Below are 13,251 nucleotides of genomic sequence, written 5' to 3'. Positions count from 1 at the left end.
GATGGAGAGATGGATAGACAGAGAGGGATGAATATTTATGAGAGAGAGAGAGAGAGAGAGAGAGAGAGAGAGAGAGAGAGAGAGAGAGAGAGAGAGAGAGACTTTTCAGTGAGTGAGTCTGTGAATGAGGGGTTTGTTTCTAAAAGAAGCTCTAATAAAACCACAATCAACATCAGCTCCTCATCCAATCAGAATGTGAGATTCCCTCCGTCACTTTAAAAATGCTATGTCCACAACTCTCCTGTATCAATTAATAAACCAATCACAATACAGAAATGGTCTAACTGATAAAATCAGGTAAAAAAAAAAAAACATACTCTCTAATATGTCACTGAATAATTTTGATTGTGATGATAAAGACTTTTTAAGAATGTGTTATAATGGTGATGGGTATTATAGTATTATAGGGACTTACACAGGTAATGGAAGTTATGGACTTTATCGTCAAAGTATTAGGGGTGCGCTTGCATAATAAATTTTTGATTTTGGTAAAATTCCATAGTAATTGGTGGATCTGGCCCACTCAATCAAGATGGAGGATATCAAAGTGTTTTAAAAAGGTCCATACCACTTTCCCCACAAAGTTAATGCAGTTCCCTGGGTTCTTATTGAAACATTTTGACATGCTTTGGTCAAAATACCACAAAAACCATGCAACACAACAGTGTTCTCTCTGTCTAAACATTATTTTTCTGAACCACCAGTTTCAGTGCTTGTTCCTTCAATAATAACGAGCCACACAGAGCTCACCACCAAAAAAGCAGCAACGTAAAGAGGGGTACAATCTCTTATTTCTTCCTCTTTTTTGCATTGTACTGGAATGTAAATTAATTATTATTTTATTTGATTATCATTATATAAATGGCATAAAACAGTCTTAAAATGACAATATAGTTTATCGCAAATAATGCTGAGACAATATAACAACCACAGAAAAAATGCCTATTGTGACAGGCCTAGCGATGGGATGATTTTTGGTGTAAGTTACCTCGGTAACGGGGGACTTAGGATTGACGTTCCTAGCAGCAGCAATTTCCTGCAGCTGATTCACCAGCTCAGTAATTGAAAGGCGCTCCTCCGGGTTTATCTTTAACATGGAGCCTGAAATACATAAATATATGATTAGCGCTCGTTTAAATCTAGACACTTATACAGCATGACATCCAGACATTAAACAGTGACACAACTGACAGATAATTGTCTATATGTACTGCAGGAAAGACAGACAGACATTATTAGTTTTAAGGCGGTACTGACGGATGAGCTCGTGGAAGACTGTGTAGCGAATGTCATTCTGTGGGATGCTGTATTTGCCATTAACGATCTGCAGCTTAGCACCTTCCTCAAAAGGGTGCTGTTTAAAACACAGCAGATACAGGATACAGCCCAAAGCCTGTGGAATATAACACACACTTTCAGAAACACTGCACAGCGTTGTATTATCACACACCTGAGACTGTTGAAAAATAAATGTGTTTTAATTGTTGATCTTTAAGGTCAAAACTGTGATGTTACTCTAAAACTAAAAAGAGATAAATGAGGCTTCCCATTTTCTGAGGATGGAGAGATGGATAGACAAAGAGAGGGATGGATTTTAGAGAGGGAGAGACAGAGTTGATATTGTCAACATTTATCTAAGCCTTTAATAAAAAATGCATTTTCCAGAATTTCCAGATTTTTCCCCCCATGATGCACAGTACCACATTAATGAGGTATGCAAACATTATGACATCATCATGATGATTTGGGGTGTGTTACCATGGTGATACGAGAGGTTCGGAATATAGAGATGCATTACTACTGACCTATTTATTTATGTACGTACAATATTCACTCGGTTGCCTTTGCATGTATATGAACTTGAGTGATGGCTTAGGGGTTTAGATATTTAGATCTGGTGACTGTGCAGGCCATGAGAGATGTCCAACTTCACTTTCATGTTCATCAAACCAATCTTTCACCAGTCTTGCTGCGTGTATTGGTGCATTGTCATCCTGATACATGGCACTGCCTTCAGGACACAATGTTTGAACCATTGGATGCACATGGTCTTACTGGTGCAATGTGCAATTAATGAAGATTGGCCACCAGGCTGCTCCAATTTAGCCATGAAACCTCTCACACTAAAATGACAGGTGTTTCAGTTTCATTGCCTAACCCCTATATGTATAAATGTAATTATTCACAGAAAAATAATACATTAAAAAGTGCTGGGAAATTATTTTTTAAAAATCCAGAAGGGTTTGCACTAGGCACTTTCCGAACTTTTGGTTTAGATAAAAAGAAGAAATCGTGAAAAAGGGGGCTTACAAAGATGTGGTAGTGCTGTGTTGATTCAAAAAACAAAAGGATGTGTCAAGAAGTGGACTATAGTGGAAGACTGATATAATGCTGCAATGGGTTCATTACAATGATGATGAGAGATTTGGGGTTCATTACTATATTGGTAGAGGCTCCAGTATTTCATCATGGTCATGGAGGATTTGGATTTCATTATCAGGGCGATGCTGGCATCAGTGATGCACACCAGCAGACTTCATTTACTGGGCTCTAACACATTTCACTGTGTGAGAACATCTGGTAGACACACACAGACACTAATCTCACCCATATGTCCTGTTTCTCATTGATGGGGAAGTTGGAATAGAGGTCGATCATCTCCGGAGTCCTGTAGGCTGGCGTCGTGTTTCTGGTGATCTGGAAAGAAACAGACACACATACACAGACCAAAAAAAAGCTTTGAGATTCTAGTCTTCACTGGTTTGAAACTACATATTATAGGTTACCACAATCCTACATTAATAATTATGCAGTCAAGAGGGGCAATGTAAAAAGTTTACTAGAATCAGATATAATAGATCTCAAATAATGCCTGTATTCTTCAAGTTTTCACTCAACACAGGCACCACTGCAATTTATTTGAAATGTTGTCATTCATACAAAATAAAATAACTATTTGTCTATATATTGGAATTATTACAAATTGCATGAATAATTCTTTCAGTTGCCTTGTTGCACACGCTTGCAATAGCCCCCACTTTGGGAACCACTGTACTAGCCTAATCTTACGTAATCTTACACAACAAGAACCTAGACTTAGCCAGACTATTTGCACACTAAAAAAAAAAACACAACAACACTGTTTACGCAAGCAAAGCACAAACTGGTGTGTTGCCATCACAACGGACACAGATTATTAGAGAGAATACAGCACTAAACAGTTTTATCTTAATTAAAGCAATCAGAATCCAGTCAGGAAATGACAGAAATGTTTAAGCAAATTAATAAGTCATATGATGCAATTAAATAACAATGAACATCCTGACAGTGTTTTTCATATTTATCTTAAAAAAATATCACTAGAGAGTGTAATATGAAATCATATGACTATATATTTATTTAATAATAATAAAAAAAAGGAATAGTCATTATCAAAACACGGTGCTATGAGATAAATTTTCAGAAATATAGAAATATACACATACCATTACAGTATTTCTTCTGAAATTAAGAATATGAATAGAGATTTAGCTCCCCTTTAGTAAGAGACTTTAATCTTCTGAATAATATTCAAATAACACATTATTTACATGTTGGAACACTGTTGTGAGGATTTGATAGCATTATTCATTCATTCATTCATCTGTAACCGCTTATCCAGTTTAGGGTCGCGGCGGGTCCAGAGCCTACCTGGAATCACTGGGCGCAAGGCAGGAACACACCCTGGAGGGACCGCCAGTCCTTCACAGGGCAACACAGACGCACACGTTCGCTCATACACTCACACCTATGGACAATTTTGAGTTGTCAATCCACCTACCAACGTGTGTTTTTGGACCGTGGGAGGAAACTGGAGCAGCCGGAGGAAACCCACATGGAAAACGCACCAAACTCCTCACAGACAGTCACCCAGAGCGGGACTGGAACCAACAACCTCCAGGTCCCTGGAGCTGTGTAACTGCGACACTACCTGCTGCACCACCATGCCGCCCTTGACAGCATTAATATAACATAAATATTAGTGAGGCATATTATTATAAATATTAGCAATGCTACCAACTCCTGTAAATTCATAACTCCAGCAACACGTTTCCACTTTTCCACAGCACAGTGCTGGAGTTTTAATAACCCTGGAGATTGCAGTTGGCATTGGGCATGACAACCTTGCTCACACAGTTGAATGCTGTCAATGGGTGCACGTTCAAATAGCCAGACTCACATTTGGGTGTAGATACTTCAGGATATGTTACGTATTGTATTTTTCTAAATTAGTGAAATAGCAGTCTGTTGCTTCTCAGGCGCATGCACACATGCATACGCACAAGCACCCTACCTCATCCTCCACCATAGATCGCTTGTGTGCAGACCAGCTGTAGTCTGGATAATACGCGATGGTTGTGGAGCTGCCGAAGTCACACAGCTTTATTGTCCCCTGCTGGCTGATCAGCAGATTCTCAATCTGTCACAAACACACACACACACAAATACACTTTTATAGACAGATATAATAATACAGCAGAACTGTGACGCAGACATACTTCAACAATACAAGCCTAATAATATTTTTTTTCATTATTTACTGCACCCACCCTTTGCCTCTATCAGAGCTGCCACTCTCTTGAGGAGACTCAATTTCAGTGGAGCCAAACCTACAACATCTTACAACCTGTTCATATTTTCTGTTTTTAACAATATAATTTCAGTTACAAATTAAGGCTCTTTTCCCCCCAGTTTCAAAGAATTAAATTTCACTAAACGTTAAAATCTGCAAGGACAAATGTTCTAGAAATCTGACACACTGCTATCCAGGAATTAACAAAATTCCTATCAAGTTAACAGACTCACAAATATCACCTCTGTTATTTTAGCTTCTATTAAATCAGCAATATAAAATGAGAGTGGGGCTTTACCTTGAGGTCCCGGTGTATGATTGGTGGCTTCTGTTTGTGCATATGCTGCACAGCACGACATGATTGGTAGAATATCTTCAGGATGGTGTCACATGACATTGGTCCCTTCTGCTCCACTTTCTTCACAAAGTCCACCAGCTGACCTGCAGGAAGTGGAGCACAGAGGGTCAGTTCAGCAGGAAATTTGTGTGGAGAATTTGAGTTTGTGTGTGTGTTTTCATCTCCAGTTCTAGAAATGAGCAAGTCAGCTTTACAAACTTCACAAAACCCCTGCCAAAAACACTGTCAAATACAATTAAACTAGGCCTGCTATATATGATTTTTTTAGCCCAATTTTTCCCAGGATCACAAATAGTAGCAGTTCTCTTCTAGCGTCTCCCCCACCCTCTTCTCGATGTGACAAAAATTCTGTGAAACACAAATGACAAGCATCAGATGTGTTGAAATATTAAATGTTATGTAGCAATATCTGTCTTAATGTAGGCAAGAGGTATAAATATATTTATTAAAAGAGTATGTGAATTAACAATATATAATCTAATTGAAATCATTAACTATTAATATACTAAATAACATTTTTAAACCATTTTACCTCTCAGTTTAACAAACACGAATTTGTGGCTGTTCCTTCTCTTCAAATCACACACAAAGAAACGCCCTGCATGGTAACAGCGCCCCTGCTGGAGAAACTCCAGACTATTAGCTTTTGTCTCAGACTGTGCGTTTACTTTACTGGAAACACAGAGCTTTACTAAATTAAATTTGACTATAATATTTGGTAATTTGTTTCAGAAAAGATATCAACATGCATCCAAGAAGATTTTTTCCCCCTACTCTTACACTGCTTACGGGTAGCTGTTTTAATTTGGATAATAACTGTATGTGTGTGTATACCTTTACATAACTCCGTGAGGATGAGGAACTCTGCCTGGCCTGTGTCTGACTCCTCTTTACTGATTGAAGCAGCTGAGCAGAACTGAACCACATTGGGATGACCAGACAGCTTTTTCTAGAGTGTTACAACAAAAGCACCTGAGTTTAGACAATTGAAATAAACCAGATACATTTTGTACATGTAAACAGGCACAAAACACATTTTAGCCACCAGTATACTGACTACAACCAAGCAGCTTTTTATTTATTTTTTTATATAAAACTCATCTTAATTTGAGATACAAAACCCACACACACAAAGCAAGCAATCTCTTATCACCCAATTGTATTTATTTGCATTTATTGAGTATATTTGCAAATTTACCATAAAGCAGACTTCTTGGATAATGGCCTTGTTCTTCTCCTCTTCATTAGAAAGAAGTCTCTGTAAACAAAACACAAACAATTCAAAGAGTAGTCTATAATAATTAGTTTTTGTGCATCTCTACAAACAGCCACTGTGTAGATGGGCCACATTAAAGACACTGGAGAAAGCCAGTTTGGTTAGATAATGTTCACCATGAACCTGAACCCATTTCCTGTGTGGCAATCATACCTTCAAAGCGTATTCTTTACCGCTGCCAAGATCCTGGGCTTCGTATACAAACGCATACCCACCTGCACACAGGGAGAAAATACTTAATTAAACAAAAGTGGCAACAGTGCTACAACATTGAAAAGTATAAGGAAACACTTATTGAGTATTATAAATTTGTACAAAGAAAAGTTGTCCCTAATTATTCACCAGCAGAATAGCTGGTATAAATATCTTCTAATATTCACTGCATGTGATAAACATATGTTAATGTCATTTATTCATTAAAATGTACAATGTATTGTATCACTTGTTAGAAAATGATATTCAAAAACAAAAATAAAAAAGATCTGAACAAACACACAGTTGTCTTTCCTTACTGGTATTGCGGATACAATAAATTAAAGCTCTTACTGAGGAAAAAAGGAAGAGGCATGAGTTGGGCAATATGACAGTAAAACAGAATACTGCAGTATTGAGAGAAAAAAAGAAAGGGGGGGGGGAGACACACACACTTGCCAGTATTTGAAAAATATTGAAAAATTGTGACATTGCTGCTCCATGTCTAAGTAGTAAACTGTCAAATAAACAAGCAGAATAGAATTGCAATGGGGACTGTTATAAGACAAGAACACATAGAGATGTTTTGTCTTCACTGTTTGATATCACATGCTGATAGAAAGAAAGAAAAAAAAAGGCTACGAATCTCCACACGATTAACCTTATTGTACCCGCTTCTCAAGCTAACCTAATGAGATTAAACCGTAGAGAGTTATACTAAGTCTTATTGAGTGGGAATTAAATTAAAAAAGTAAGGTGTTTTGCCCAAACTTGTATGTCATTCCAAGTTTACATTAAAATTAGATCACAATGCACATTTAGTCCTGACCCCACAATGTGATTAGTAGAGAGACATTAGAGGAGTGTCAATCTAACCGAAGCCTGTCTAGTATTTCCCTGCCACAAACATAACTAAGCAATAACGATGGTGCTTCCATAACAGCAAGGGGAGTGGGGTCTGTCTGAGCAGATCTTGAACCGTGATGACATCAGTTGGTGTGCAAAGCTAAATCTTCTGAGAGTCATTGTGAGGTGGACTAGTTATCTGCTTTCTGATTTGAAAACAGAAAAGGAATTTTGCAAGAAAATTAAAACAGGTAAATGTTCTGTCTGTTTTGTTTTCTGTGGCTGTGGTCAGGGCGACTCAAGGCACATTCACTATGATCTAAACCCACCGTAAGCATAAGATAATCCATGACTCTCTCCTGACTCTATCTATTTCTTTATCTCTGCTATGGTAAAAAAACAGAACCATGTCTTTTTATGGTTAAGAAAAAAATATTTTTTACCTTAAAACCCAGCAATAAACAGTAATAAGGGAACTGTTATAATCACAATACATTTGAGGTTAGTTCTAAAACGTGGAGAACACCAGGACCAAGCCTGCAGCAAGAAGACCTAGCAGTAGTTAATTCCATTCAAATGCAATCCAATATTTAAAAAAAGAAAATTGTGTTTGCAAACAGCATGTATTATCAACGAGCTGGTAAACAGACAAGTAGAGCAGAGTGGGCACATGAGGAACTGTGAATAATCATAATATCATGGTTATTCCTCTTCAGCGTGTCATGGATTGAAACCGACTGCAATATTTTCTCTTACTTTGCAAAAGTCTCTGTATAAAGAGATATTAATTTTGTGATGAATTTGAAAAAGCAGCATCAAGGATCAAAAGAAATCCTTAGACTGAACAGTCATGTTTTAGTTTTGACAGATGACAATTATCAAATAGCTAGAAATGCAAATTGAATTATATCCAACACTATTAAAGTCTTAACACCGTCATAATTAAGGGAAATTGTATATTAATAAATTATTCTGTTTTACTTTTTTGCACTCATAATTCACTGACAAGGCTTGTACTATAAATAAGTTCTAGTATTAAAGTTGGGCTATTTTTTTTCTAATGTAGCTGGGAGGTTGTCAGTCCTTTTTTATTTTGAGCCATGCACTGCTCATATTTGGTGATGTGATTGTGCCTCAAGTCTTAAAACAGATTAGTGGTATTAACTTTTTTTGTCAGTGTTTACACTGGACTTCTTTATGTTCATTGTCATCTTCACTAAAATGACAACACATCCAAACAACAGACACTGCATTTTTCTTTGGTACAAGGTGCTTGAAATGCTTGGTTTGTCTCTGAGTTTAGGTTCTCTTCCATGTTGCTTCCATGTGGCAGAATCCCATGAAAACATGCGCGGTAGTATGGTTTTAAAAATAAAGCACAAACATACAGTGTGAAGAAATTAAAAGAACCAGCAACAACAAAAAAGGGAGGACAGCATTGAAAAAAAAGATCAATTTAATCAATTTTCTATTGAATTTCCAAGTGCATTTTGGAAATATATTATAATACAGGGTAATAAATGTGTTACACATATATGACTCTTTAAATTCAGTAAATGTTCAAAACAGACTGAGTTTTACAAGAAGCCTGAAACCTGCTGACCAGAGAAAGTGAGATCGACAGAGAGTTAGAAAGTTATTGAATAGTAATGAGAGAAAAGGGAAACGAGAGGGAAACAATCAGGTGTGTTCAGTGGCTCAAAGGGCTGTTTCCATGGCAATAAGGGAAAGAAAGGGAGAAAGAATGAAAAGAGCCATTTAAAGTTTCATGTTTCAGGTGACACTCTCACAAAATGGACTAAACTACCATTCGTACCTGCAATATGACTGGCTGGATGTTTAGGAGGCACTGCACTATGCAATAGATATCAAAATACAGTCTCTTTTTCTAAACAAATCTATACATTTGAATAAAGCCATCAATGTATTAACACAAATAACTGAAGGCTATTTATAATATAATGCTGCATCAATATATGTGCTAAATATTATAACTTGATGTAAATAATTTTCTTTACCAAACATTTATAAGTACAGTGGGACACTCTTCAGAGCGCAGCAAAGTGTAACTAACTAAGTGTAACAAGCTGAGATACAAATTCTGAACATTCCATTGATCCTGAGCAAATGTTTATTTTAATAACCAACTGGAATTACTAAGAAACCAAAGGAGCAAATTTAGCAAAAACTATTTGTGAGATGCTTCACAGACTGGAACAAATCACAATCAGGCTCATCTGGAAAACAAATCTGACCTTGAAACTGTGACAGTTCTATGGCAGGATTCTTATGAATAAAGGGAATTTATTTCTGGTATAAAGACTGGCCACACTATTATTAAAAATGCAGTCAGTGCCAAACACTCCTTATAACTTCACTATGATCGCTGTATTTAAACATACTGTTTTAAGGAAAATCACAAAAACAAGGAATTCAAAAAAAAGTGTTTGCAGTATAATGTCCATATGAACATTAGGAATTAGGAACTGAAATGGCTTGGAATCTTTAATAATGCCTTCACCATTCAAACTTTAAAAAAAAAATGTAAATCAAGTTTTCCAAAATATGGGCTCTTTAAATGAACAACTGACGTTTAGTTATAATATACCAACAAAAGTAATACAGTTCAGAGCTAGTGGAACAAGGTTAAAAAAGAGTGTTTATGAAAATAGTTTGGGTAATTTTAAGATTAGGACTGGGGAAAAAAAGATAAGGGTGAAATTCCAGAATTAACATGATTTCACTTTATAACACTGTAAAATAATAAAGACTAATAACCCTAAATACGGTGACAACTTTAAATGAATTTATAAGTTCTGATGTTATTTTGTACTTTTATCATTAAAATCACCGGGTACTTCTCTTGAACACGGTGTGCTAGCATGCTAGCGGTGTAGGAAGTAAAATATGTGTTTCTTAGACAACTTTTATACAGACGATATACATACGCACAGACGAGAGTTTTCACGGACTGTACTTCTGTACTTAAGAATATTTAAGAGAATTACAAATTAACCGCCATATATATAAATTAGCATTAGCAATGAGCTGAGGCTAAGCCTAGAAGCTGTCAACCACAGACGAAGCCAGAGAGTCTCCGACACTTTGTTTTGTTTAATAGATTTGTTTATATTTGTAAAAGTAATGTACCAATTGTAAAATACTGCTAGGATAAACATGCTACGGAGTTTAAATAGCGCATCATTTAAGGTGCCAATTTAACCCAGAATATACCTGCGGTATAATTTAAGGTGGAGCGACAACTTCTAATACGGAGTCATCTTCAGCCGGAGCGGCACTGCTGCATCATTTAAGGTGGAATGAACTTCCACTTAACAATCTTGCGAACCAAGACGCCAATATTAGAGAGAATTTAAAAATCAACCACCTAAGGTGGAAGAAAATACGTGTAGCCGGTAAAAAATGAGCCAGCGTCCACCATTTATGGTTTTAACAAGAATGTCAATATTTAAAGGTTGATCAGAAAATAATAAGCTATATTGAGCCAGAACGTAATGTTGGAGTAATGTTAACTGCTGAACCATTTAAGGTTGTATTGAATATCCAAACAAGTCAACTTAAATCAGAATGTAACCATAACTGCCTCCTTATTTAAGGTGGATCGGGACAATTAGCTATGTTTTACCAGAAGGAAACGTTAACTGCGGCATCGTTTAAGGTGGAACGCACTTTTCCTTTCTTAAAGGATAGTCTTTAAAATTACCCTCAGCGATGACACGGGTGATCCGGAGCTTGGTGTCTCCAAGCTCCACGGTCTGTCCAACGAAGTCGCTCTGGTCTCGGCTCGCGGCTCCCGAGGCGCCCGCCGCCGACAGGAAATCCAGCGCTGACTGGAGCAGCGACATCTCAAATTAAATTAAACTAAGCACAAAATAAACTCCACCTAGCCCGGCGCAAATGCGTCTGTCGATTTCGCCTTCTCTCAGACTACTCTCATTTTCTAAATCCCACCGCTAACACACTGAAGGAGCAAAACCTAAATCTTCCCCGTATTTCCGCGAAGCGATGACGCAACGGCGTGACGTGGGCCCTGATGTCACTCTCTCCCACTTCACTTCAGGTAGGTATGTAACTTTCGGTCTCCCTCCAGGGGTACATTAAACTCATATAACTCGTCTTGGTTTTCAGAATGACATGTCTAGAAGTTACTTCCAAGCTGCAAGTCCTTACATAGCATTAGTAGCCAGGACCTAGCACTTTCAAATTCATGAATGAATGAATGAATTTATCTCAGGACACTTTGTAGTCTTCCAATGTCTTAAGATGATCCTGGATGCTGTCACGAGACTAACCAAAACAACTGAAAAGAATCCTTTTGAGATGTCCAGCATTTGAGATCTGTCTCCCAATAAACACAGTTCTGGACTCTGAGGGACCTCTAAGCCATACCAGGTGCTCAAAACCTCCAAGATGTTACTCCAAAAAGGTGCAACCAGAGAATATCCCCAAAAAACATGTAAATATGTCCCCACCTCTTTTTTACATTTCCAACACATGCTCCAACACTGTCATTAATTTCATTCTATGTAGTTTGGTAGGAGTATGATAATGTCTATGTATAACCTTATACTGTATAAATTTATTTCTGGCCTCCTTCACATATTTACCACTCTCTGATAGGACATCTATCCATTTCTCTTTGGTGTACACTATCCTCAAGTCCCTCTGCCATAAAAGTTTGATGTTTGATGATTCACATGGCATCTTAATATAGTCTAAATCTCATTTCCTACAGTATCTTTAAATTTGGAGGTCACACAATGTCTCATCTGTAAATACTTCCAAAAGTTTGCTCTACCTTCCCATTCAAATGTATGAGTTAAATCCTTGTAGGACATAAACTGCCCCCAAAACACAGGTGGTTTACCAATACATATAGCAGGGTTATTCCAGAGCCACACATATTTCTGTACCTGATGTGAAAGCTTTAACAGTTTATGTACCTTTGACCACACCTCACAGGAATGAATAAAAACTGGGTTTGTTGTATCAATCTTTTGAGATAATCTATGTTTCGGGTCAAACGGTAAACAAATATCAGTTTCAATGGTTAACCATTCTTGCCCATTCTCAGATTCCTCCCAATGTTTGATTAATTTAGCCATTTCAAATGACAGGCAGTAAAGCTTCAAATCTGAAAGTCCTAGACCACACTTTTCTCTAGGGGCCTACAATATTTCTAGTTTTATTCTTTTATTTCTTATCTTTTAAAATAATATATTGGAATTGTGGGCGGCACGGTGGCGCAGCAGGTAGTGTCGCAGTCACACAGCTCCAGGGGCCTGGAGGTTGTGGGTTCGTGTCCCGCTTCGGGTGACCGTCTGTGAGGAGTTGGTGTGTTCTCCCCGTGTCCGCGTGGGTTTCCTCCGGTTTCCTCCCACAGTCCAAAAACACACGTTGTCAGATGGATTGGCAACTCAACAGTGTGTGTGTGGAAGTGAGTGTGTGTGTGTCTGTGTTGCCCTGTGAAGGACTGGCGCCCCCTCCAGGGTGTATGCCCGCCTTGCGCCCAATGATTCCAGGTAGGCTCTGGACCCACCGCGACCCTGAATTGGATAAGCGCTTACAGATAATGAATGAATGAATATTGGAATTGTAATGGGCAACATCATAAATACTTAGTTGAACTGTGAACTATAATTATTTTAATTATATTAATCTTGCCCCATAAGGTTCATTTGATTTTCTGCCACTTTTTAAAACAAAATTTAAAAAAATGAATTCTTCCAAACACCAGAGTCTAATCCCCAGATTTTTCGTGCCTTTAGGGGTCCACTTGAATTTAAAAATTTCTACCATATGTGAATGACAAAGATAATATCATGGCTTCAGACTTAGTCCAGTTTATTGTGTAGCCTGACATTTTTAAATAGGACTGTATAGTGTCCATCAGATGTGATAAAGATGTAAGTGGATGGGTGATAAGTGCTAAAATATAATCCACAT

At 37.5% G+C, this 13,251-nt stretch overlaps 1 protein-coding gene across 3 annotated transcripts in view; it reads right to left on the bottom strand.

The window, feature by feature from the left end:
- gak (cyclin G associated kinase) overlaps nucleotides 1-11,264 on the bottom strand; it is a 34,432-nt gene extending 23,168 nt beyond the window's left edge. For all 3 annotated transcript variants that reach the window (XM_066656350.1, XM_066656349.1, XM_066656351.1), the window contains exons 1-9: nucleotides 11,009-11,264; nucleotides 6,400-6,461; nucleotides 6,169-6,228; nucleotides 5,805-5,919; nucleotides 4,911-5,053; nucleotides 4,334-4,459; nucleotides 2,608-2,697; nucleotides 1,258-1,393; nucleotides 989-1,101 (exon numbers count right to left, since the gene is read on the bottom strand). In XM_066656350.1, coding sequence (XP_066512447.1) covers nucleotides 989-1,101; nucleotides 1,258-1,393; nucleotides 2,608-2,697; nucleotides 4,334-4,459; nucleotides 4,911-5,053; nucleotides 5,805-5,919; nucleotides 6,169-6,228; nucleotides 6,400-6,461; nucleotides 11,009-11,150 — 987 coding nt within the window. In that variant the 5' untranslated portion in view covers nucleotides 11,151-11,264. The remainder of the gene's footprint in view (nucleotides 1-988; nucleotides 1,102-1,257; nucleotides 1,394-2,607; nucleotides 2,698-4,333; nucleotides 4,460-4,910; nucleotides 5,054-5,804; nucleotides 5,920-6,168; nucleotides 6,229-6,399; nucleotides 6,462-11,008) is intronic.
- Between the last annotated feature and the right edge of the window lie 1,987 nt (nucleotides 11,265-13,251).

This window comes from Hoplias malabaricus, chromosome Y, assembly GCF_029633855.1.
Source record: "Hoplias malabaricus isolate fHopMal1 chromosome Y, fHopMal1.hap1, whole genome shotgun sequence".
Lineage (NCBI taxonomy): Eukaryota > Metazoa > Chordata > Actinopteri > Characiformes > Erythrinidae > Hoplias > Hoplias malabaricus.
This window is presented reverse-complemented; position numbering and strand designations above follow the sequence as displayed.